The sequence below is a fragment of the Pygocentrus nattereri genome, chromosome 1 (genome assembly GCF_015220715.1).
Source record: "Pygocentrus nattereri isolate fPygNat1 chromosome 1, fPygNat1.pri, whole genome shotgun sequence".
Taxonomy (NCBI): domain Eukaryota; kingdom Metazoa; phylum Chordata; class Actinopteri; order Characiformes; family Serrasalmidae; genus Pygocentrus; species Pygocentrus nattereri.
In genome coordinates this window covers 14,733,907-14,760,995 of record NC_051211.1, presented here as the reverse complement: position 1 = coordinate 14,760,995, position 27,089 = coordinate 14,733,907, and the positions used below count along the sequence as shown (strand labels likewise).

The 27,089-nt window shown below is 38.1% G+C and overlaps 1 protein-coding gene across 1 annotated transcript; it reads left to right on the top strand.

Moving 5' to 3' along the window:
• Positions 1–1,853: 1,853 nt before the first annotated feature.
• nup85 (nucleoporin 85) lies at positions 1,854–21,316 on the top strand. The gene is made up of 19 exons (XM_017683540.2): positions 1,854–2,037; positions 4,649–4,742; positions 4,851–5,013; positions 5,214–5,284; positions 5,392–5,435; positions 7,896–7,965; positions 8,126–8,247; positions 9,076–9,210; positions 12,259–12,381; positions 12,751–12,882; positions 13,077–13,183; positions 13,279–13,362; positions 14,132–14,197; positions 14,361–14,512; positions 17,645–17,762; positions 17,890–17,990; positions 18,555–18,706; positions 19,826–19,921; positions 21,058–21,316. The coding sequence occupies exons 1-19, from the start codon at positions 2,005–2,007 to the stop codon at positions 21,154–21,156; spliced, it is 1,962 nt and encodes a 653-aa protein (XP_017539029.1). The 5' UTR covers positions 1,854–2,004; the 3' UTR covers positions 21,157–21,316.
• The last annotated feature ends 5,773 nt before the right edge of the window (positions 21,317–27,089 follow it).

The following is a 27,089-nucleotide window of genomic DNA, read 5'->3' as shown; positions in this document are numbered from 1 at the left end:
GGCATTAGTGAGAGATTTAAATTCTTTGTGATTGCATTCTATGTTATATTTATGACAGAAGATATTGTAAGGTAGTACATTTCCATTCATATCTAGCATTACACACCAAGAGTTCTTGTCCATCCAGTTCCTATAAAACAAAGATTTCCTTTTGTGAGGTACACTGCTCAAAAAAATAAAGGGAACACTTAAACCACACAATATAACTCCAAGTAAATCAAACTTCTGTGAAATCAAACTGTTCACTTAGATAGCAACACTGATTGAAAATCAATTTCACAGCTGTTGTGCAAATGGAATAGACAACAGGTGGAAATTATTGGCAATTAGCAAGACACACTCAATAAAGGAGTGGTTCTGCAGGTGGCGACCACAGACCACTTCTCAGTACCTATGCTTTCTGGCTGATGTTCTGGTTGAATGTTGGTGGTGCTTTCACACTCGTGGTAGCATGAGACAGACTCTACAACCCTACCAGGCGCTACCAGGAGACAGGCCAAATACACCAGGAGACGTGGAGGAGGCCGTAGGAGGGCAACAACCCAGCAGCAGGACCGCTACCTCCACCTTTGCACAAGGAGGAACAGGAGGAGCACTGCCAGAGCCCTGCAAAATGACCTCCAGCAGGCCACAAATGTGCATGTGTCTGCACAAACGGTTAGAAACCGTATGGATGGTATCCGTTCCCCAGACCTGAATCCGACTGAGCACATCTGGGACATCATGTCTCGCTCCATCCACCAACGCCACGTTGCACCACAGACTGTCCAGGAGTTTGCAGATGCTTTAGTTCAGGTCTGGGAGGAGATCCCTCAGGAGACCATCCGCCACCTCATCAGGAGCATGCCCAGGCGTTGTAGGGAGGTCATACAGGCACGTGGAGGCCACACACAATACTGAGCCTCATTTTGACTTGTTTTAAGGACATTACACCAAAGTTGGATCAGCCTGTAGTGTGTTTTTCCACTTTAATTTTGTGTGTGACTCCAAATCCAGGCCTCCATTGGTTAATAAATTTGATTTCCATTGATGATTTTTGTGTCATTTTGTTGTCAGCACATTCAACTTTGTACAGAACAAAGTATTAAATGAGAATATCTCATTCATTCAGATCTAGGATGTGTTGAGTGTTCCCTTTATTTTTTTGAGCAGTGTGTATATCTGTTGTTCCATAATGGTGTATTATGTGGTGTGAAATTGTGATTGTAGAATAATTTCCAGAACAGTAAGACTTGTTGGTGATATTTAGAAAGCTTATATGGTAATTTGGTAATATCATAATCACATTTTAAGATAAATTCTATACCACCCATCTTGTCAAATACCTTTTGAGGCAATATGTGCCAGATACTAGCAGGGGATTTAACAATTTTTTTTCAGCCAACTCAGTTTTAATGTTCCATTCATACATTCAAAGTCTATTGCTTTTAACCCACCTTCAGAGAAGTCTTTAACAGTGATAGCTGTTTTAATTTAGTGGGTTCTATTCTTCCAAATAAAGTTGAAATTAAGCTGGTTCACAGATTTAACAAAGACTGGGCTGAGTGCTATTGCAGATGCAGGGTGAACACCTCTGGATATGCTTTCCATTTCAGTGAGAGAGGTCCGACCAAGGATAGATAAATCTCTCTGCAACCAAGCACTTAGTTTGTTTTTACATTCGCCTATATATTTTTTTTTAATTAAGTAGCTCACGTTCTTTCATATTTTTAATTATGTAGACACCCAGGTATTTTTCCACAGTTTTGGATTGACTGGGGTTACATCTCATCCGCTGAATTCCGTAGACATTTAGAAAAATGGCCGGAATTCCCCTCGACATCCAAGCACGCTTTCTCGCTGTCTGCTCTTTTCGCTCAGGCGTTGTGTGAGCGCTCCTAAACGAGTCATCGCTGGGGTCCTCATTGCGAGTGACTGAGGCGGTCAAATCGTGAAGGGTTCGTGCTCTAAACGGCACTTTTCTTATCAACTTGGACTTTATTTTCTATTTTCAGTATTGATTAGATGGAGGAGGTGGATGTAGAGCCGACCACCACGGTGAGTAGTGGCAGTGTGTTCAGTCTGGCTGCCTCGTGTGGGTTTAGTGGCCGAATGGTGCTTGTTTTTGACCGGCTGCGTCCGAACACTCGGATGAGTTTTTCGTTTTAATTCGTTGTCTTTGGTTTTAACGGATCTAGCTAAGATAACGCTGCAGCCCTCCTCACTCAATGTACTGGTAGAGCTGACTAGCTTGTGGATCCACAGGGCTGTCGGATAATGTGAAAACAGAAGGGAAAGATCATTGTATTCGACTCCTCGGACGGTGCTAAATTAACTGACGCTGTGTACGCCAGTCAGTTAGTTAGCTAGGTTAGCTAACTTACTGTTTATGATCGGTTTATTTGCATGTTGCGTAGAAAGCAGCAAGAAAAATTAAGGGGTAAAACTTTCCAATTCTTTAATTTCTCCTGAGTTTTCACTGCTTTCAGTATTTCACAGTGCGAGATTGCTCAGTAAAGCTGGATAATTTAAGCCCTTAATGTAATTATTATCCAGTAGAAATGGCTCAGACGTACAGGTGGGCGAGATAGGGTAGCTAGAATATGATATCTCGATACTTCAAGAATGTTTTAACCTTCCTGATACGGCACGATATTTATGTTTTTTTTTTTTTCATAACATCAGATCAGTTGGAACTGTCAAAACTGTTAATACAGCGATGCATATCCAGTATTTGGCACAGTGCACAGCACTAAATCCAGCTAAATGGGAATAATATTGTGTTGTGTTGTATTGTGACATAATTTATCACATTTACGATGTATATTGTCATATTGACCAGCCCTACTATGTTAACTCTGTCTCCTGTTAGGCAGGCTCAACGTTCGGCTTAGCTTATTTGGCACCTAAATAACAAGTTGTTTTTTGTTTTGTTTTTCTTTAGTAATGCATATTTGCTTCGCATAAAAAATGAATTTGCAGTTGGCTTGTCATTTTGTGATTTTCATTAGTAATGAATGAAAGTTAACATGAATCCATAACATGCATTATATAAGATCTCCCCATTTCCAAGATTTTCTTTGGCAAGTGCACTAGAGTGCACAGTACACCTGCATGCTATCATAGTACAAACCTCAATTTCAGAAATGTTGGGACAATATGTGAAATGCTAAAAAAAGCAAAAAGCAGTTATTAGTAAATTCAGTTTGACCTGCATTAAATCAAAAGCATTTTCATGTTATTCCCCTGGAAATGTACACTTATTCTAAATTTGATGCCTGTGATACGTTCCAAAAAAACAGAACATGAGCATGTTTACCGCTGTGTTACATCACCTTTACTTTTAACTGCACTCATTCATCGTTTTGTGAATTGAAGATATGAACTGATCCAGTTTTGGAAGCAGATTTCTCCGCCAAGTCTTTACCTGTGCAACTGTACGGGGTCTTTGTTGATGTATTTTGCAGTTCATAATGCGACTGACATTTACTATGTGAGACAGACCTGTACTGCAGCCAGGCCAGTCTACCACCTGTAATGTCTGTAATAATGTGAGCCATGCTCTTGAAATAAGCTTTGGAATCTGTGAAAAAGACGTCATGTAGAAGGCAGCATGTTTCTTCGACATGTGTATATGTCTTTCAGCGATAATGGTGCCTTCACAGATGTAAAGTTTACCCAAGCCAGATGACAGATCCTAACTTTTGAACTTTAAGCTTTAAACAGTTTGCATGTTTTTTTTTTGTTTTTATACACAACATATGTTATTTCCATAAAGAATCAGAAAGGTTCACTCGTTAGACCAGTGTTTCTATAGTGCATCAGTGCATTTCAGATGAGCTCATTCCAGAGTAGTCTGCAGCATTTCCAGATGGTGTTGACATAATATGGCTTCTGTTTTGCATAGTACAGTCTCAGCTTCCATTTGTGGATGCAGCAATGAGCAGTGTTTGTGGACAACTATTTGTCATGTATTCCTGAGCCCATGTGGTGATATTCATCACAGAAACATGCTGGTTTTAGTGCAGTACTATCTGAGGGATCGAGGATCACAGGCATTAGTTTGTGGTTTTAGCCTTGTCATTGATATTATGATATTGTCCACCATAGAAGGTGAAAGGCTTTGACCCATCCTTGTTTATAAAGGACCTTTTTCCTTGATGCTTACTTTATGCTCAAGCATGATGCCATCACCTTTTTAGCATGTTTTTTAAACATTTTACATCATCACATGTCTTTAATGGCCTCTGTTCTGACATTTTTTGGAACATACTGCAGACATCAGTTTTAAAATGAGCTTATATTTACAAAAGATGAATGAAGTTGATAAGGCAATATCAGTATATTGTCTTTGTATTGATTTTGTTTAAATACAGGTCAAACTGGATTTAGACATCATTGCTTTTTGTTTATTTTAATTTTGCTGTCCTAACATTTTGAGAATTAAGTTGCACTAGTGTTTTAGTCCATTGCATTGTATTATACATGTATACACAAATACTATTAAGCAGTGCTGATTGACATGAAGTTGTGTTTTCTGTTGAACTTCTGTAACAGTTTATCTCTGTGATTCAAGTGACAAAGATAATAGATCATAAAGAACTAAATAACCTTTCTGTACTTAGTTCTTCTATTTGGTCACTATAATTTGACTTGAATTTGTTTACAGCTCATCCCAGGTGTGGGGCTAAAACAGAAGCATGTGGGGTTTGAGTGGGGGCCAGGAGATATTCTGGTGTATGAGACAAACTTCAAATTACAAGGTAATATACTTTCCATTCTGATCATTTGTGTGCGTCATGTGTTTGGACCTTGTGCAAGTCTGTACTCCACACCTTGATTCTCTGTCTTTGTATCACACAAAACTACAGGTGCTGGTTCTGGAGGACCTGGCTTTCCTTTTGTCCATGTGGTGCGGAAAGATGAAGACATTTACTCTCCCATCCTGCGCAAGCTCTTCAATGAGTCGCATCACATCTTTGTTGGCCTTCAGAATATCAAAGATGACATGCCCAGCAAGAACAAGAAACCACAGTAAGAATAAAACTTCTTTATGTATAGTATTCAAAACTACAGCATTGTTTAGTGAAGAAAAATGATCTTTCATCTTAAACCACAGGAAATACAAAAAGCTCTTTACCCACCCTAAAAATGACCATCTCGTTGCTGCTGTAGGGATCCTTCATGTGGTTTTGCATTCAGTGTTTGTGTACTGTACTTTGTCTTCTTTGCAGGTTTGTCAGCGTCAGTAAAAACTACAGATCAGTAATACGAGCATGTATGGAGGAGCTCCAGCAGGTTGCAGGTATGTGCTGTGTGGTGCCATTTACACCGTAACTGTTACCATGATATTAGTTTTTTTTGTTTTGTTCTTGTTTGTTTTTGTTACCTAAGGTTGTCTTTCTCTTTCAGTGTCAACTCAGGACACATCTTTAGTTGCACAGTACAGCAATCAGGTATTACTTATACTCAATAACTTAGGTTGATGTTAAAACAATAATGATAATTAAAAATTAAATGGTTGTTTTTACAACCGTTTTTCCTTTTGAGATTTTTCAGTAAAATGATTATGCTGTTCTGTCTCTCAATCTGATATCAACAGGAAGTAACTAATGAGTTGCTGCTATATCTGCTTCTTTATTGCACTAGTAGGCAATTTGTACCTTTTACTCACTAGATGGGGGGTGGGGTCCTCACAGTTCACTCACTGTGGCACAGCACAGCAGGACAGACAGCAGTATTAGCTTGCTAGCTATTTTCACTGTTGAAAAAATTGAGTAAATTGAGAGTTTGAGGAGATTATGGCAAAAAAGGGCATAAAGGCTGCACAACAACAGAAATAAAAATTGTGTTGAGATGGCCTTGAATAGCAAATGTACAGTGGACAAAGTGTCTATTTGTTATATATATAAACAATTTATAGAATACCAATTAAAATGTGTGTGTGTGTGTGTGTGTGTGTATATATATATATATATATATATATATATATATATATATATATATATATATATATATATATATATATATATATATATATAAAACACTTTTCTCAGCAAATAAACACATACTACACAAATAAATACAACCCCAATTCCAATGAAGTTGGGACGTTGTGTAAAACATAAATAAAAACAGAATACAATGATTTGCAAATCCTTTTCAACCTATATTCAGTTGAATTTACTACAGAGACAAGATATGTAATATTCAAATGGATAAACTTTTTGCAAATATTCACTCATTTTGAATTTGATGCCTGCAACACGTTCCAAAGAAATTGGGACAGGGGAATGTTTACCACTGTGTTACATCACCTTTCCTTTTAACAACACTCTAAGAGTTTGGGAACTGAGGACACTAATTGTTGAAGCTTTGTAGGTGGAATTCTTTCCCATTCTTGCTTGATGTACAACTTCAGTAGCTCAACAGTCCGGGGTCTCCATTGTCGTATTTTGCGCTTCATAATGTGCCACACATTTACAATGGGAGACAGGACTGGACTGCAGGCAGGCCAGTCTAGTACCCGCACTCTTACTACGAAGCCACACTGTTGTAACACGTGCAGAATGAGGCTTGGCATTGTCTTGCTGAAATAAGCAGGGACGTCCCTGAAAAAGACGTTGCTTGGAAGGCAGCATATGTTGCTCCAAAACCTGTATGTACCTTTCAGCATTAATGGTGCCTTCACAGATGTGTAAGTTACCCATGCCATGGGCACTAACACACCCCCACACCATCAGAGAGGCTGGCTTTTGAACTTTGTGCTGATAACAGTCCGGACAGTCCATTTCCTTTTTGGCCTGGAGGACACGACATCCATGATTTCCAAAATGAGTTTGAAATGTTGACTCGTCAGACCACAGGACACGTTTCCTCTTTGCATCGGTCCATCTCAGATGAGCTCGGGCCCAGAGAAGCCGGTGGCGTTTCTGGGTAGTGTTGATATATGGCTTTCGCTTTGCATGGCAGAGTTTTAACTTGCACTTGTAGATGGAGTGATGAACTGTGTTTCCTGACAATGGTTTCCTGAAGTGTTCCTGAGCCCATGTGGTAATATCCGTTAATATCCATTACAGAATGATGTTGCTTTTTAATGCAGTGCTGCTTGAGGGATCGAAGGTCATGGGCATTCAATGTTGGTTTTCTGCCTTGCCGCTTACTTGCAGAGATTTCTCCAGATTCTCTGAATCTTTTGATGATATTATGGACTGTAGATGATGAAATCCCTAAATTCTTTGCAGTTGCACATTGATAAACTTTGTTCTTAAACTGTTGGACTATTTGCTCATGCAGTTGTTCACAAAGTGGTGAACCTCGCCCTATGCTTGCTTTTGAACAACTGAGCCTTTCAGGGATGCTCCCTTTATACCCAGTCATGACACTCACCTGTTTCCAATTAACCTGTTCACCTGTGGAATGTTCCAAACAGGTGTTTTTTTGAGCATTCCTCAACTTTCCCAGTCTTTTGTTGCCCCTGTCCCAACTTCTTTGAAACATGTTGCAGGCATCAAATTCAAAATGAGTGAATATTTGCAAAAAACAATCAAGTTTATCTGTTGTAACATTAAATATATTGTCTTTATAGTGTATTCAATTGAATATAGGTTGAAAAGGGTTTACAAATCATCATATTCTATTTTTATTTATGTTTTACACAACGTCCCAACTTCATTGGAATTGGGGTTGTAGATTTTGAAAATATGTCTTGGGTGCCTAAGACTTTCGCACAGTACTGTATATACTCACACACACACACACACACACACACACACACACACACACACACTTACATACATATGTTTTGGTGATAATGCTTCACCCTGTGTTAACATTATAAAAGTATAAAGAGTGTTGTAAATAGTTTATTAACTTGTATTTGTATTTTTCCATGTATGTCTATTTCTCATTTTTAGGTTTCCATTCTTTTGGCTATTGAGCTCATTTGGAATCTGTGTGAAGTGCTTTTCATTGATGCAGCACCAGGTACTTATTTTTTGTCACATAGCACTGCTACATCCTGTTAGTCTTTTCTATGGAAAACTGCTTTTTCAAGACTTGAACATTATTATCAAATTGTAACAATTGGATTTCTGTCAGTGGGTTTTAGTGTCCTGTTACTGTGTAATCCTGTTTTTTGTGGAAGCTGGCATTCTGTTGCTGCATCTGCTGGACTGGGTGCGGCTGCACAAGGCTGATGTGGATGAAAAAGTTAGGGAGGTCCTGCAGAGTGAAAGCCCCACTCACCATCACGCCTACTGGGAAGTGGTACGTACAAAAGCTAAAGCTATTTGAAAAAACTTTTTTGGCCTTTCTTGGAAGCCTGTTTCGGAAATTTTGATGGGAATTTATCACAGACAAACAAATTCAGACGAGCATAAAATTTATCCTTCTGTTAATTGTACATATAGTCAGTAATGTTGACTCACTACTCATTTTAAGAACTTTGACCAGTAATGTGAGTTTAAAAAAAAAATTATTTATTTATTTTATTTATTTTTACAGTTTATTTATTTATTTTTTTATTATTATGTAAAATTCTAGTCAACAATTGCAAACAGCTGCCTGCCCTGAAGATGGTGAATGTTTCAGAAAAATACTTCTCATTATTCAAAAAAGCTGAGGAAATTTGATTCGAGATTCGAGCTTTTATCTTGGATGAGTAACAGAGGCTGCCTCTTCAGATGTAAATAATCAGTGAAAACCTATAAATGATTAATTCTTTTAAAAAGTAGAATAGATTAAATTGAATAAAAAAAATGAACAATAAAAAAGAAGTAATAATAATAATAGCAATTTAAGCACAAAATAATAACATTAATAATAACAGCAAATTTAATAGTAATAATTTAATATGTGTGGAACTGCAAATGTGAAGATGTGTAAACAAAGACAACATAAAGGAGAATTGAAGTGTTGAGAAACAACATATATTTTAAGCTGGGCTTTAAATGAAGAGAGAGGACAGAAAGACATTGTGGTAAATAGATTAACTTTTTTGGGCCCAGGTTTTTGACATGGAAAGCTGTCTTTCCGTTTTTGTCCTTCTCCCTCTTTCTCCATCATATACATCTCTGTCCTCCTCTCTTTTTGCAGGTCATCAGTTTTGTTCTGCAAGGGCGCATGGACGAGGCTCGGCAGATTCTGATGAAGCAGGCGAATCTGCAGCCGGCCTCCAGACCAATCTACCAGCTCATGGACAGCCTGCTGCAAAAGATGCCCATATTTAATGTAAGCAGGCAATTGTTAAACTTCAGCACTTCTTCACCCTCACAGAAATGGAGCATCTGACATCTTTTTCATACGAGGCAACAAAGTTTTGTTTTCCAGTTAAATTCTAGTTAGCAATTGTGAACAGCTGCTTGAGCTGAACATGGTGAGCCTTTCAAAGCAAGATATGTCTGTTATATAAAAACTAGGAACAAGCAGACGAATACATTTGAAAACCTGTCTCATTATTTTAAAAAAGCTGAGGGAAAGTCAGTAGTTTTATGTTGGATAAAAAAAAAAACTCCAATAACCTTACTGATGAGCCACCTACATCAGTAATGATGCATTTTTCAAAATCAATTATCAGGATTTTATGACTATTATAAACAAATTCCAATCACGTTTGTCACATCACATTTATACAGGTGGGTGCGTAGCCCCCTTATAGAATTAAATACAAAGAACATTTAAATATCTAAGAAGAAAAAGAAATATATGTATAATGACTCTGAATATACACATATACACAATATACACTAATATAGCACTATTCCAATGTACAGTTGTACAGTAATAAGTTATGAAATAAAACTATGAAATGTGCTGCTGTACACATTCCATAAGTGCAGATAGTTTGAGGTAGATAATAAATGAGATGCACAGGGGATAGAACACTGATATAGAAATCTTCCAGATTGTACAGGATATGGATAGAATATGTACAATGTCAGTCTATTTGAATCAGATTTGCTAGATTGAAGGTGCAGTAAGATCAGAGTGAGTCTGTTGGTGTGGATGAGGTGGTGATTGTCCATGGAGATGATGACTCAGAGATGTAGTGACAGGCCTTTAAACCAATACACTAGCACTTGTTCAGCAGCCTGATGGCTCAGGGGTTTTAAAACTGCTTTGGTGAAGTCTCTTCTAAAAAGAGTAGCATTTTTAGACAAATTGAAACCTTCTTTGTTTAAGTAAAGTCTTAGTCTTAAAGTTGTTTTCAAACAATTATATCTAATATCAATTAAATTATATCTAATACCAGTTATATGAGAAGAGGTTTTTGGTGTCAGGTTTTTGTTCTAACCATAGTGCTCAGACAGCATTGATTCAACATTGAATGTGTTCAGGCTCAGCGCTGATGCACAAAATCCTTCTGTTTTGGTCTTATTGGATCTTAGTGCAGCTTTTGATACCATTGATCACAAGATTCTAATCCACTGGCTTGAATATTGGGTCGGCCTCTCAGGCACAGTTTTAGAATGGTTTAAGTCATATTTAATGAAGAGACAGTTCTTGGTTTCAGTTGGATATCATTCTTGAAAAAAAACATTTCTTGAGTACCATAAGGTTCAGTTTCAGGACTGTTGCTTTTCTTTTTGTACGTTACCTCTAGGTGATGTCATTAGGAAACATAATAGCAATTTTCATAGCTATACTGATGACTTAGCTTCTTCTGATAGTCAAGACATTATAGACAGGCTTACTAGCTGTGTAGATATTTCTCAGTGGATGTCATAAAATGTTCTACAACTGTATCAGGAAAAAAATATATACTGATCTTTTGTACAAAAATGCTTTGTGTTTACGTGTGGGATAAAACAATGCCAAGATTCTTAGAAACTAAAGAAGCTTTTTATTATTTGAGAAACATTTGTTAAAGTCTCTAGAGTGTTGCAGAGAAACTTGTTCAAGCTCTTCTTGCTGGGATTACTAAGAAAACAATCCGTCCTCCACAACTCATACAAAATGCAGCAGCACTGATCCTAACAAAAACAACAAAAAAAAGAGCTCATATCACCCCCTGTTTTGGAAGAACTACACAGGCTGCCTGTGTCTTTCAGGATAAATTAGGAAATAGAATATCTGTCTATGTTCCAACATGTGATCTTAGAACTGCAAATGCTGCAAACACTTTCTGTAAAATACAGAAAATGTGGAGGGGCCTTTTTCAGTTATTATGCTTCTAAACTGTGGAATGTTTTATTAGACAGTCAAACTCAGTGCTCACCTGTAAGAAACATTTTTACAGCGTTCCTCTTTAACTTGGCGTTTAATTTAAACTACACCTCTTTGGTGCTTATCATTTTAATTTGATCTGTGATACGTGATTTTTAATTAATGCTCATAGTTTTCTATTACTGTTAAGTTCTTTGATTACTGTTATTACCTGTCTGTGAAAGACAACAATATTATTGTTATTATTATTATTATTAGTAGTAGTAATAGTAGTAGTAATAAAAATATATTGTACAGCTGTTATAGCACGAGATGCTTATGAAAACTTCTACAAGGTGTTTTCATCTCGGTGGATGTTGTCAGTTGGTCAAATATATATTCCCATTGATTCTGGACCTAGCTAGCATCAAGCAGCCTTGTTGGCTATACAGCCATGCTACATCTGCCTTCTAAATCACGTCCATAACAACTTTGGCAATGTGCCATATTAAGGCACTAGTGTGCACCAGTTTGGCACAGCATAATATACTTACTTACTCACAAATCAAACTAGCAAACCTATGATGTTACAGCCTTGTTAAAACAAAACCGAAATAAAACCTGTGTATGGCTACTGGACCTTGAACAGTTAACCGAGTGCCCGTGTACATCGCCATGGAATTTTCCCAATCACCTCCCCCTACATGCTGTACCAAAACAACAGGCTGTGATTGGCCATTTTGCAAGTCAGTCAGTTGGCTTCATCCTGACAAGCAAGGCAGTTCTTTTCCATGTTATGTGGTGAAAAGTGCCAGACTCAACCAATGTAATTGTTGGCAGGATTGTTGTGTGGAGACTCTTGACCAAAAGCCTGCCCTGATTCTGATTGGATCATGTGATCGCTTGATGTCAGCAGCTTCCAATATAGTACTGCCAGTTCAAATCAGATACCGATTAACAAAGTAAATTGACAGCCCTATAATGGTGAAATGTTGTTCAGGAGGAGGCTTTCAATCTGTGAATGAATGTCCTGTACTGTGGGTTTGATCAGCTGCAGAGAAACAATGCAGGGAAATTGAATTGAATTAATCGTGTGTGTGTGTGCGCACGCATGTGTGTGTGTGTTTCCTGCAGCCTGGCAGCACTCAGACCCTCACAGAGTTTGATGTGAAATGGAGGCACTGGCATGAGGAGTGCGACCGCTATCTCCAAGACAACTCCTTCGCTAGCAACCGTCACCTAGAGACCATCTGTAAGGTGAGGAACCCTCTGCCCAAACTCTGCCCACCTCTCTGGACACAGTAGTCCTACTGTATTCTCACAGAGATTTAACTGCTCTAAGATGCCATTTAAATTTAGCTGTGTTATTACATAATAAATTATGTTGTTATTTAATGGCTTTCATCCTCAGCAGTTATACATTCTGTATCAACAGGTTGTGGATTGCACTTCCAACTTTTTGTTTCGCGCTGATGTTAAAATTGACCCTGCAAAAAAAAATTAAACACATTTGTTATTAATTGTAAATTTAGAATCAGCATTTTTGGCAGAATATCTTAGTTTTAAATAGCTATGCGATTTTTCACTCACTCATGTAATTCATCCATTTATTCTTTCTCTGTTCAGATTCTTGTTGGTGATGAGGATACAATGCTGGAGCATAAGGAGCTGCTGGGCACCTGGTACCATTTTCTAGTCAGCCGATTGCTCTTCTTCCACCCGACAGTCAAACCATCTGAGCTACACTATTATGCCCAGGTATAGTCAGACATGGCGTTATGCTACTACACTCTGATAAAATCAGACAGTTATGCTGTTAAAGGAGTGGTTCTACAAAAATCTAACTTGCACATTTCTTCCCTTAGTCCACATATAAACAAGACATGCAACATGTCAGAAATGTACATATTGATATCTGTAAAATGTACTTTTACACTGTTGATGTGCTTTAGTCGAGTATGGATATGTTCCTGGACTCACGGAGTGCCCCTGAGCCTCTCGATAGCATTCTGCTCGCCGCCTTTGAGTTCGACCTTCATCAGGTCATCAAAGACTGCAGGTAAGCCAGTATTGCTCAGTAAGCTTTCCACATCGAGTCTGTCCATCAGTCTGTATGGTACTGTTAACATGGAACATTTTGGGTCTGATCTCCAGTATTGCCCTCAACAACTGGTGGTTTGTGGCTCACCTGACAGACCTGCTGGACCACTGCAAGCTTTTGCAATCTCACAACCTACAGTAAGAAAAACACCAGTCACTGGTTTTACAGAAACAGATTAAGCCCAGTTGCTAATTTAAAGTGAATTCAAAGATATTTGCAAAATCTTTTTGGATAAAGGTTACACCTAGTATTTCACTATGATGTTAGAATTAACAACAAAAGTAATTTTTATTTTGGCTTGAACCCTTGTGGTCATTTTTATAACTGCAGATGATAAAGCTTAAAGCTGTCATCATCCTTCTACTCTACTTATTGTGATAGTGTAAACACCCCATTAGAAGTGTTATTGGTAGGTTTCCAGTGTGTAAAATGGCATTTTAACAATTCCCCTATCCATGCCCCACCCACAAATGCATCCTTTAATTGCAAGGCTGTTGCTGTATTGGACAAGCTTTACAGAACCATTCAACCTACTGAGAAACTGTGCACAAAGCACAACTCAATTTATTGTTAAAATCCCTACATTTGTATTGCCCTATTAATTAAAAATGTTATTTATTTTGTGTGTGTGGATTTTCACGTGGTTGGGATTGACTGGTTGTAAATTTTGTGATTGCCTTACTGTGAGCATGCTGAATTTGTCATTTCCATTTTTCATTATGTTGAATGAGATTTGACCATGTTCTGTATCTAGTCCAGCTACGCAACACTAGCCACAAAAGACCACATTTATGGGTGAAGCGTGATCAGTTACAGTGCTGCCCTTAATCTTCACTCATAACCTTTAAAAATAAAAAAAGATTAAGCAGCATTTTCTGAAATGGATTTTGTGTTTTGTTTGTGAAGTTTTGGCTCTAACTTGAGGGAGTTCCTGGTGCTGGAGTATGCCTCTGGACTCTTCTCTCATCACAGGTAAGAGCAGAATCTTTATTTTTTACACTCAATGCATCATGTGCAACTGTTAAAAATCGACTGCAGTGGAGTCCTCATTGGTGCAGCATTAACAGTTTAAAAATCACTTAAACTCTTTGGTTTCCCTGATCATTCTTAGCTAGCCTCTGAATGTTTGTTTCAGTTTGTGGCAGCTAGCTGTGGACTACTTTGACCACTGCCCTGAGTTTGGCCGTGTGTATCTGGAGCTGCAGATTGAGCGGGTCCCACTGGAGACGGAGCGAAAAGCACTGAAAGTGCTCAGGATCTGTGAACAGAGACAAATGAACGAGCAAGGTAACACTCTAAACACTAGAGGTCTGAACAGGAATGAAATTAAAGCCTGAACTCGACCTCTACCCACAACCTTGAAGCACAACCTGATGAGGTCTAAATGGTACTGCAAAATTTAAAACACTAACACAATTTTAATCTGTTCAACAAGACTGAAGTTGGATTCTTATTCACCAGGTTCTTAATCAATTTCCGTTCCACCTTAAATGGTGCAGAAGTCACATTCTAGTGGTGCCATTTAAAGTGGAATGTAACATTCGAATTGAAGCTTACTTCAGCTTCGGAACACTAGCAGAGAGATTATCACAGACATGGTTTTACAGTGCTTTGCTTTGTGACTAAGCTTTTGAGTTACGAAGATAAACTGCCATTGTATACAACCCCAATTCCAATGAAGTTGGGACGTTGTGTAAAACATAAATAAAAACAGAATATGATGATTTGCAAATCTATTTCAGCCTATATTCAATTGAATACACTACAAATACAAGATATTTAATGTTCAAACGGATAAACTTTATAGTTTTTTGTAAATATTCACTCATTTTGAATTTGATGCCTGCAACACGTTCCAAAGAAGTTGGGACAGGGGCATGTTTACCACTGTGTTACATCACCTTTCCTTTTAACAACACTTAATAAGTGTTTGGGAACTGAGGACACTAATTGTTGAAGCTTTGTAGGTGGAATTCTTTCCCATTCTTGCTTGATGTACAACTTCAGTTGCTCAACAATCTGGTGTCTCCGTTGTCGTATTTTGCGCTTCATAATGCGCCACACATTTTCAATGGGAGACGGGTCTGGACTGCAGGCAGGCCAGTCTAGTACCTACACTCTTTTACTACAAAGCCACGCTGTTGTAACACGTGCAGAATGTGGCTTGGTATTGTCTTGCTGAAATAAGCAGGGACATCCCTGAAAAAGACGTTGCTTAGATGGCAGAATATGTTGCTCCAAAACCTGTATGTACCTGTCAGCATTAATGGTGCCTTCACAGATGTGCAAGTTACCCATGCCATGGGCACTAACACACCCCCACACCATCAGAGATGCTGGCTTTTGAACTTAGTGCTGATAACAATCCGGACAGTCCTTTTCCTCTTTGGCCAAGGACACGACGTCCATAATTTCCAAAAACAATTTGAAATGTGGACTCATTAGACCACAGGACACTTTTCCACTTTACGTCAGTCCATCTCAGATGAGCTCGGGCCCAGAGAAGCTGGCAGCGTTTCTGGGTGTTGTTGATATATGGCTTTCGCTTTGCATAGCAGAGTTTTAACTTGCACTTGTAGATGGAGCGACAAACTGTGTTCACTGACAGTGGTTTTCTGAAGTGTTCCTGAGCCCATGTGGTAATATCTGTTACAGAATGATGTCGGTTTTTAATGCAGTGCTGCCTGAGGGATCAAAGGTCACGGGCATTCAATGTTGGTTTTTGCCTTGCCGCTTACTTGCAGTTGCACGTTGAGAAACGTTTTTAAACTGTTGGACTATTTGCTCATGCAGTTGTTCACAAAGTGGTGAATCTCGCCCCATGCTTGCTTTTGAACGACTGAGCCTTTCAGGGATGCTCCCTTTATACCCAGTCATGACACTCACCTGTTTCCAATTAACCTGTTCACCTGTGAAATGTTCCAAACAGATGTTTTTTGAGCATTCCTCAACTTTCCCAGTCTTTTGTTGCCCTTGTCCCAACGTCTTTGGAACGTGTTGCAGGCATTTCAGTTGAATATAGGTTGAAAAGGATTTGCAAATCATCATTTTATGTTTTACACAATGTCCCAACTTTATTGGAATTGGGGTTGTACATCTGTAATACACCAACAGCATTGAAGAATAATTTTGATGGTATTGTTAATCATACTTTGCAAAAATACGTTGTCCACCCATCTCTCTTAAGCTGCAAGTCTTTCAACTCTCTACTGCTGCTACTTTCAGGAATGCTTAACATGCTTTTGGCAGGCTTAGCAAGAAATCTGGAAATCTTTCCACTCCAACACATTCAACACATCCCACTTATATTTATGGTGTAATCGCCACTGATTACTGCTTACTTGGTTCTCAGTTTTTTAAGTTATTTTGAATGCATGAAGGCAGCTGTTCACAGAACTGTAACCTAAAGAGAGAGACTTGGAGAAGACAGGAAAGAAAAGGCATGAAAGTGAACAAAATGGAAAAATGTTACACATATTTTTTTTAAAAAATCACTCATTAGAAAACAGGCATGTTCCTGGTCCATACCCAACGTTGTTTGTTTAAGGAAAAAAAAAAACAACCTGAATCCTGCCAAAGCTCTGTCAGTCTCAGGCCAGGTAGCAGACTTCTACATTTCTACAACATTTTATAGTATGTCTGGGGACATTGTGCCCATTTGGTAAAATTGGGAACTGATATTGCACAAGAAGGTATGGATCGCAGTTGACATACCAATTTATCCCAAAGGTGTTCAGTGGAATTGAGGTTGGAGTTCCACCACACCAAACTCATCAAACCATATCTTTATGCATTTTATCTTGTGCACAGGGGCACAGTTACGATGGAACAGGAAATGGCCTTCCACAAACTGTTTCCACAAAGTTGGAAGCATATAATTGTGTAAAATGTCTTTTACATTACCCTTCATTGGAACTAAGGGGCTGTGCCCAGACCCTGAAAAACAGCCTTGGACCATTATCCATCCTCCACCAAACATCTGTCTTGATACTATGCATTCCAGTAAACAGCAGTCTCGTGGCATCCTCCAAAACCAGCTCTATTGGTGAGACTACCAAAACACAAACTGTGAATCAGTTTCTTCATAGTTGCTTCTGCTAATCTCAGTCGCACTCTGTCTTTCTAAGACTGTCCCTTCACTGCAAGAGAGATCCACCTAAATAGCAAAAACACAGCCTAATCACCTGCTGCTTCACAGGTGACTGTAGACCACGCCCCTCTGCATGCCGCATATATAGAAAATATATATATAATACAACATAACAATAATTGTAGGTTTGTCCTCATACTTTTGGCCATGTAGCTGATATTCATTCTCTGATACTTGTCTCACTGTGCAACAGTGAACATGTAAGGGTAATACAGTAATATTAGGTTTAAAGGAATAACATGTTGGGTGTGGGTGTGTGTGTATTGCAGTTCGCAGCATCTGTAAGATCATGGCTAAGAGAGCTCTGAGTAATAACAGGCTGGGTTCTGCTCTGTCCTGGAGTATTCGAGCTAAAGACGCAGCTTTCGCCACTCTTATCTCTGAAAGGTCAGTCTGTCTGTCAGTCTGTCTGTCTGTCTGTCTTTTGTGTCATACATACATTGCATACGTGTGCTTTTAGAATCTGCAAGTCAGCATTGTTGATTGATGTTTAAATGCATTTCGGTTTGTGCAGGTTTCTGCAGGATTACTGTACGAGGGGCTCTTTCTCTGACCTGGATCTAATCGACAACCTGGGACCTGCCATGCTGCTGAGTGATAGACTCACATTCCTAGGTAGCTGGAGCATGCAAGCATGAGAGAAAGAGAAATGGGAAATTCATAGCTGTACTTGGATTAAGAATGGGAAGTAGAGGAGCCCATGCTTCATTTTGAATTGCCTGAGGCTTGTACTACCTTGTGATCTGTTCTCATTAGCCACAGAGCAACGACCATCCCTCCCAGCAGAACATACTGACAAACAGCAAAGTCACCTAAAGTGAACCCTGCTGTCACATGCCTCAGAAAGCACTTTCTTAATTGACCTTAACCAAGTAAAAGAGTGCATCACCCATAGTAAAAATATAATACAAATCTTATTTATCAGATCTGATTTTTGATCAGAATGCAGTCAGACATTTTATATATCTGTGTTGTAATTTCATATGTTTATTTAGCCTTTGACATTTCCACATCTGTGCATTACAGTAGCCTTGGTGCCGTTGCTTGGTCTCCACACAAAGAGAGCACCATTAGTTTGTTGTTGTGCTAAGTGTTCTTCTCTTAAAATAAATGTCATTATGTTAACAATATTTGTGTGTGTGTGTGTGTGTGTGTGTGTGTGTGTGTGTGTGTGTGTAGGGAAATACCGGGAGTTCCACAGGCTCTACGGTGAGATGAGGTTTACAGAAGCCGCCAAGCTCCTCCTGTCTTTAATGACAGCCAAGATTGCCCCGCGAAGCTTCTGGATGACCCTGCTCACCGATGCACTGCCACTACTGGAGCAAAAAGAGGTAAACACATATGTTCACAATGCTGAGCTTCAAAGGCCCATTTATAACTGTTTTAGTCACGGCACTAACACTGTAGAACACACTGCAGAAGAAGAGGTTTGACTTGATCAAGTAGCTTTGCAGGGACCTTTGTCTTAGGGAGCAGATATTATACATGTTAACAGATCTCAACATAGTGACTCAGGAAAAGTCCATTTATCAGCACAGGCATCTTATGTCTACTTACCGTCTAATATAACATTTATCTGTTCTAAGTCTTTCATTAACTGGTATCTACTGTCAAGTTTAAAGCTACAATGAACAAAAATAAAGCTCAAGATCCATTATGAGCCAGACATTATTCTGTTTATTTCCATTATTTATTCTTAAGATGGGTTTTCATTGACATTAGCACATTTCCATTTTACCAGCAAAAACGTCACCACCTCAGACAAGATTGCAAACTTTTATGCTAAGTTTGATGATTTTCTTCAGCAGTTTTCATGAAATCTTTTATTCCATATGCTAAAGTGCGCATACAGTTCATAGATGGAAGAACCCAGGGAATAATAAGACTTCTAAGGGAGAGTTAATAAAGACACCTTTCAGCAATCTGCACAGTGCTGGAAAAGTTACAAAGCATGCAGCCTCTCTTTCGTGCTGTAGACCGGGCCTTCTTTGTTGGCAGTTTTCTTTGACGGCATCAGCAAAAGGCCTTTTCTCTTCTGCCTACTGATTGCATCAGTCTGTTTTGTTGGAGTACTGATAAATAACCATTTCAAAAGTGCAAGGACAACAAGGAGTAACAGTGTTGATCTTGGATTAGCTCATCTTTTGTACATATAAACATACTCAAAAGGACATGGAAAGCATGAACTGATCAGAGACTTGGAATAAATCTCAATTAATGCTCCTCATCTGAAAGCCTAAATTTTGCCTGATTGATCATATTTAGCTCCAGTTAAGTTAATTTTGTTCATGCATGTTTCAGAATCACATTTTTGGACCGGACAGTGGCATGCTTTGGCTAATTACTGGCCAGCTTAATTACTTGCACTGATACTTTTCGGAATGTTGTAGGTTGTTTATGGCTGTTCTTCATACATATTCGTGGTCTACTGATTATGTTTTTGTGTGTAGGTGATTTTCTCAGTGGATCAGACTCATGAACTCATGTTCTGTCTGGAGGAGTTGACCTCAGACAACAGCGAGACCAAACCAGAGCGGCCAGCACAGGTAAAGAAAAAACATTACAACATGGTTTATATAAACCAAACCATGAGCTTTTTCTCCCTGTGTGTCTTCAATAGGGATGGGATGATATGGAAAGTCCTATCATAACATCAGTGACTGTTACGTATGGTGTATTATTTTGGTATTGTTAAAATTAGGGCTGTCCAAGTTGACATGATAAATGTTTAATGCCACTAATGTTTTTAAACAGTTAATGCATTTGTTTTTAGTTTGACACTTGAAGTGCAGGCTGAAGCCCAGCTGCTCACATGCTGTATGTTCCTATGATAGAATCCAAGATTGTAGCCCTCTCATTCATAAGAGGTTTTTAAATGCCTTTTAAAGCAAACACTAACACCTACAGAAGAGGCTTTTGCCTTCTGGTTGAAATACGTTTGAGAGGGGGTTTTCTAAAATGGATGGAGCTTATTTTGTCTACTCATAAAACTATAATAAAACACAGTTGATTTTTAAACGGAAAATATCTCTCAAGATAAAATATACTAATATTTAATAAATATACTTAAAATATATTTTTTTATAAAACCCACAACAAAGTAAACTGGTAGACATTTTTAAAAAGATGGCAAATGTACAGTTTTTGTAAACAGAATGCTATTTACTAATGATCCACCTAAATCCACCAAAAACCGAAAGGCGAACAAAAGTCTTCTTTTTTTTGTAATTTGCCATTGTATTTCTGCATTTGTATTCATATAATAATTAATTTCAGTTTCATTTCAAATTTCAGTGCATACCTAATCATCACTGAGTTGTATACCACAGTACACAGATCAGTAACTGTTCTGTTCCTAGTCTGGAATGAGCCTGGAGTGCATATCAAAGAAATGATTCACTTAAATTCTCTTAGCATGTCCTTAAAGGTCAACAGTTGATGGTTAAATGTTCTTCTTCTTTCGGCTGCTCCCTTTAGGGGTCGCCACAGCGGATCATCTGCCTCCATCTTGCCCAATCCACTGCCTCATCTACTTTCACACCAAACCATGTTGATGGTTAAATATTATGTTGAAAAATGATAAATGTTTCATGTGCTTTTAAAGGGCTGAACGGACTAAAATCACAAATAAAAAAGAATGGATTAAACTCATCCCTTAACTGTGGTTGTTGGTGTGTTTCAGGATGAAGACATTGAATCCACAAAACTGGAGCTGTTGCGATTGGCTCTTGCCCGAAACCTAGCCATGGCCATAGTGAAGGAAGGAACAGTTGAGGCATGAACAGCGCTTCCAAATATATATACACACACACACCTCTCACACTGTCCAGTTGTGTTCATTTTTAGCAAGCTGCATTCTGTATATACAACTTGATCAAGTGGGATTTAAAAAAAAAGTTTGTAATTTGATAATAAATGTTTTGTAATTGTTTGCAAAACTCTTAAGCTTCTGACTCATTCATTTGAATGTGAAGTGACTATCCTTATTAAATAAACAAATCTGATTCATAGAAAACATTAGGGCTATTTGAGTGTTAACTTTTCCTGCTTATAGTGTGGATCATTGTTGTTAGCTTAATATAAATGGTTTAAAAACGTTTTAGAATTTACTTAGTGATTGGTCAAAAATCAGATTTATGCATTTTTTTCTTTTCAGGAAATGAGCCAAGAAATGTTTGATGTCTAAAGTTTGCTTCTTTAGTTTTGCACTGGAGCTATGCGGCTAATGTAGGGAATCATATTTGCCAAAAGTTAGCATTGTGCTAACTGCCTGCCAACTGGGGTCAGTTGTCCTACTTCTAAATTGCACTCTTAACCACCAAAAAGTGTCAAGTTCAGGATTCAAGACGATACACCATTGTCTAGATGATCCTGCCTTTCATCTGGCCTTTCAACAGTTATCTTGGAAATAAATGTGAAAAAGTAGATCTGATGCACTTCTATGTGATTGGTGTGCTTTTATAATATAACAGAAAAAGCAGAATATGTAATTCTCTAACTCTCCGACGCTTTACTGGTTTACCATCTGGTACTACCTTATGAGGAGCACCTGAATGCAACGTCATCATATATTTGGCTTAAACTATGTCAAGAAATCTCAAATAGACTTGCTTATGTAGTTTCTGACAGTATATGATGTATTTGACATATGACAGTATAAGACACATTACCTATAAAAATGTATTACCTGCAAAAATGGTATCTTGGCAAGACGGTTATCTTAAATCTAGTCAGTACATCTAATATTTCTAATTCTGAGATTGCAGTTACAATATTATAAGATTATTTAACCTACTTTAGACATTTTTGGCTTGTTTCAAACATATTTCATACAAGCATAATTATCTTCCACTCTAGTGAGTTGAAAAAAAAAAGTTAAACGATCTTATAAAGTTACAACAACCTCAAATTGAGAAATATTAGATATATTGATTAGATAAGGTAATGCCACTTGGCAAGATATCATTCTTTGCAGTGTAACTACACCACATCATTATAAATGACATGCCATACAATTTTCTGTAAGTGACCCTGTCATTAAGAGATTTTGAGGTTGATACATGTGATGTCAAGGCCGTATGTGGCCAGGAGTCCAAGCAATGGGTAAATGGGTATGAAGGCCTTTACTCACCCCATCCCATCTCCTCCCACTATCACTCGGCACAGTCCTAGCCAACATGGGCATTTGTTAGCTGACATAACAGAACAGGCAGTTGGCGTTCTCTGGCCTCGAGTTAAATTGGAGAGCAGATCCAAAAAAAAGGCTGTGATTACGGAGATTACTTGACATGGTTTAATTAAACATAAATCACTGAATCAACAAATCATCCTGATGGTAATGCAAAAATTTAAGCAGCAATAAGCTTCCATTACTTGTTAGTTACAATAGCCTCATAGCTCCAGTGCAAAACTAAAGAGGCAAATTTCAGACACGGTGTCTTGGCTGATCAACTACGTTTGAGATAAGGAGGGAAATGGGGGACAGGGAGGGGGTGGTTGCGGAACTGTGCAGAACTGAACCACGGCTTTAATATGGTAGATACACACAACATACATACATACATACATACATACATACATATGCAGAAGGCTGTGCCAGTTGTTTTGTGGAAGAAACCTGACTGGACTCCTGTTTGCGTTAGAGAGACACTTTAATTCTGCATGCAGCTGAACAGATTGCACTTATGGACCATATACTGTACAAGCTTAAAACTCTCACATGACACAAGCACATACAGGACATACATACATTATTCTGTACATTACTAACTTTTCTGCCCTCCTCACAAACACCCCACCAGTAGTTTTAATTCATGGTCCTGATGGACTTCTGCACTGCACAGTTTAGTGTTTTCCCAGCTGCAAAATCCATTTGGTAACTCTTGGAAGTCAGTTATTGCCAGTGATGTAATAAGCAGGTTGGTTGCAATGTTTTACTAATTATTTTTCACTCACAGTTAGTCTGAAGTGAGGATTCTAAACTTTCAGTGTATATCACATATGTGTTGGTATGTGGAACAGGAGACACTTTTTTTTTCTGATTTGTCAACAGGAAGGTCTGAAGAGTCACAAAGTACCGTGCAAACGTCAGAGACCACCCTTCATTCATAAAATATCCAATAAATCAGCCATTAAGAACTAGTTATTCATTTATTCATCAGAGAAAAAGTAGAAAACATTCAGTATTCAACGTGTCTGCTCTTTGTTTCTCTTACAGCTTCCATTCTTTTCAGCAGATGTGCTTTTTTCCCCTCAGTAACGGCTTCTTGACAGCTAAACATCCTTTCAGACTCATAGTGTTGTCTTCTCACAGTGCATGGATGGACAGAAACACCTATGGATTTTTCAGATCTGAAGAGTGGAGGTTGATTTTCTCCTCTCTCTCAAATATGAAGGCTTTAGAGCCCCCTCTCTACTAATTCTCATGATTTTCTTCTGTTATGTATTATCTATTCGTGATGCTTCTATAGTGAGCTGGCAGAGAAAGAACACTGTGGGTCTTATTGTCAAATTACATTTTCTGCCATTTTCTTGATTTTGATTTGAGCTTCTGCTCTGAGACCCAGCCAAAACTCCCAGCAAGTAAGTTATTTAAGCTTTGTTAACGGTGCTTGTTATGAAGGTTTATTACACTGTTGTTTTTACCATAGCTAGACACTCCTTCCTTCTTGTCTTAGTCACCTGCAGGGGCTTCAACACATAGGGCTGGACCACACCAACTGGCGGAGTCACAGATGTTTTACTCTGCTAGGTAGACGCTGCTGGTTAAGAGTGGTCTCTGAGTTCCTAGTACTGCACTTCTCAGCACAGACAGTATGTAATGTAAATGTAATTAATTACATAACAAACTGGACCTATATAATTAATGTGGTAATTTAATTTAATTAGTATAGGGAAGCAAGCGAACTAGAGCAGAAAGCTCATTTCTGAAGTGGGAAAGCACTAAAACTGGAGCCAGGTTTTCATGAATGGCTTGACAGAGGCATGAATTCAAGTTAAGGAAGAGAAACAAGATAAAAAAAGCAAAACAGATGAGGTAAAGAAACAGTCTGCATTCTCTCATTCAGCATGGAAGAGACAATGTTTTCATTTTCTCTTTAAAAAGGAACTTCACAAATTTTTCAAAACTTCTACATAATTTAGGTCGAATGTAAGTAAAGCCATTATGACATTTCATTAAGGTTTGATGTGAAATGTACAAGCTACATAGGAACCAGATGTCATGATGTCTACATAAACATAAACAGAACTGGTTTCTTGACTATTCAAAATGTTCAGTGAACCTACACGTCTTCTGAGTTTTTATTTTTCTGCAGAGTTAATGATGGTAAAATAGGGGTAATTCTGGAAAACTTTTCTTTGGGGACAACTTTGCTTTACAATGCCCTGCTCATACCTCTCCACCATGAATGTTTGTGTAACAACAATATCTCAGGCGTCAGGCACTGCATTTATAATTATTTCATGTAATAACTTTCTACGAGGGACCTTTTAAACTTTTCAGACTGGTTTTGACTCACAAAGTTTCTCTACAATGTTGCATTTCACTCTAAATGACTTTGATGACCTCAGTGATATAATTATGCAGAAATGTTGAAAAATCTGTGAAATTCCTTTTTAATTACAATTCCTTTTAACATGCCACCTCTTGCAGATTGGTAAGACTGTAAGATAGATTCATTGCTTGCATAGCACACTTATACATGCAGTTTCAGTTGCTGCGTTACACAAATCGGTCTTGCTTTGCTGTTTGTTGTGGCTTTTTTTTGTTTTCTAAATCAAAGCAGTCCATCCAACCATAAATGGGTATAACAAATTAGATAGAGTGCCGACATGCTGAAAAAGTTGCTGTATTTTGTGAAAAGACCTGTCTATGATCAAAACTTGTCAACTGGGTGCATCCTGTTAAAGTAAAGGGGGCAGGTTTTATGCTATACTCTCATGCTCTAGTAGTTGGGTTTTCCACTGAATTAATTTATAGATGGGGTAACATTCAGGGCTTCCCTATCAAAAAAATATAATCAGACACCATGGAAAAACTGCATTGAACCCACACTGACTGAATTTTCTAGTGGCAGTCTAAGGCCTAGGAAACAGGACAAGCCAGTCCACTGTTCTATGTACTGATAGAGTGTTTACAATTGTGGCTAATGCAGTAAGACCAGCATATGTAAGTCCTAATGGGTAGATGGAAAATCATTTTAAATGCATTCCTTTTCCATTGTATGTCTTTTTTTCCCTTCTGTTTGTAAAACAGACCAAAACATGCCAAAAATATTCCTAGCATCATTTGTATAATTTACAAAAATACTGTAATATACAGTTAGCATAATATGAACAGTTAGCATAACAGCATCTCCCACAAGGGGGGTGGCAGATTTTTACCACTAAACCTGTGTGAACTAGGTTAAAAAAACACCTTACCAGGGAGCTCACAATTAGCACAGCATTCCAGCTTCAGCCACAAGGCCAATTCAATTCAATACACCACCAATACAGGCACCTAGAGAACTGGTTGGCATACAGTTATTAAGTCTTATTAAGTCTGACAGTAAGAGATCATGTATGATATTTACATGTTGTCCTTGACTGATACCTCCCATGTAGACAACAGTCATTGCTGGAATGGCATGCTATCTGTTAGCCAGTTAGCTCATCATGATTTAATTTCATGAAGGATAAGGGGGGCATCTACTGCCCTCTTGTGGTCGAAGCTGGCATATCAAGCTAATTGTTATCCACTCAGTTCCTCAATGCCCCCCCACATCCCCCAAAAGGGACAAAGCTGGTTGAACATGCTAAGTGTTAGCCTTTTCGATACCGAATAAATTTTTTTTTTTTTTATGTTTTAATGAACAAAACAGTACAAGTGATTTTAGGAATACTTTTGCCACTTCTTGGTATGTTATACAGGCAAAAAATAAACAAAGTGAAACTCATATTCAGAAAAACACTCATATTTTTCCATCTTACCCTTTAAGACATCCCAAAAACTGTTATAAATCTTCCTGTTCATTTACAGACATTGTCTTTTCCAACACTGCATTTCTGCAAATAATTCAATTATTCAAACTTTTTGTCAGAGAGTTAGCATACCCCTTTCACATAACACACCATTCAAAACAAGTCTGTAAGCGTGTTTAAATGATATGTAGCAAAGCTAATTTCTACTAGTGTAAAATCACTCATTCTATGCTTGTTCTTTATAAACTCGCTTCTACAATCCGTAAATGTCACATAACAGTGTGATATAAATACTTGTAACCTTACGTAAACTTAAACGATTAACTTTCATCCTGACAGTCATACTTAAAAGAAGCACACTTAAAAACTAAAAAAAAAGAAAAATGTGTTCTGTCAGCAGCAACGAATGTATTGCACTATTCATCAATAAATAAAAGATGGTCCATCTGAAAGTAAACATGTAAAACTAAAACTATAATTGAACACCAGATACAAATGTAATGTCTTGCTGCCTTGAATTTGCTTGATTCTAAGCACACACAGGATCTTATTTGTAAACAGTCCTGGCAACTTCTACATTCTTATAAAGAATTGAAGCGATCTCAGCACAAAAAAAAAATCTCATTTACAATGTTACCCTTAAGCCAAGTGTAAATGATTCAGTAAATTCATGTCTGTTTCTTTAGTTTTGCAGTGGAGCTATGAGGCTTATATAGCTAACAAGTAATGGGTGCTTACAGCCACTAATTA

What these genes read in the sequence shown, in the direction of transcription:
- nup85 (XM_017683540.2), top strand. Translation starts at nt 2,005, where the DNA reads ATGGAGGAGGTGGATGTAGAGCCGACCACCACG. An exon ending in ACCTAGAGACCATCTGTAAG is followed by an intron (nt 12,382 to 12,750) that starts GTGAGGAACCCT and finishes TTCTCTGTTCAG; the next exon opens with ATTCTTGTTGGTGATGAGGA. An exon ending in GAGACAAATGAACGAGCAAG is followed by an intron (nt 14,513 to 17,644) that starts GTAACACTCTAA and finishes TGTGTATTGCAG; the next exon opens with TTCGCAGCATCTGTAAGATC.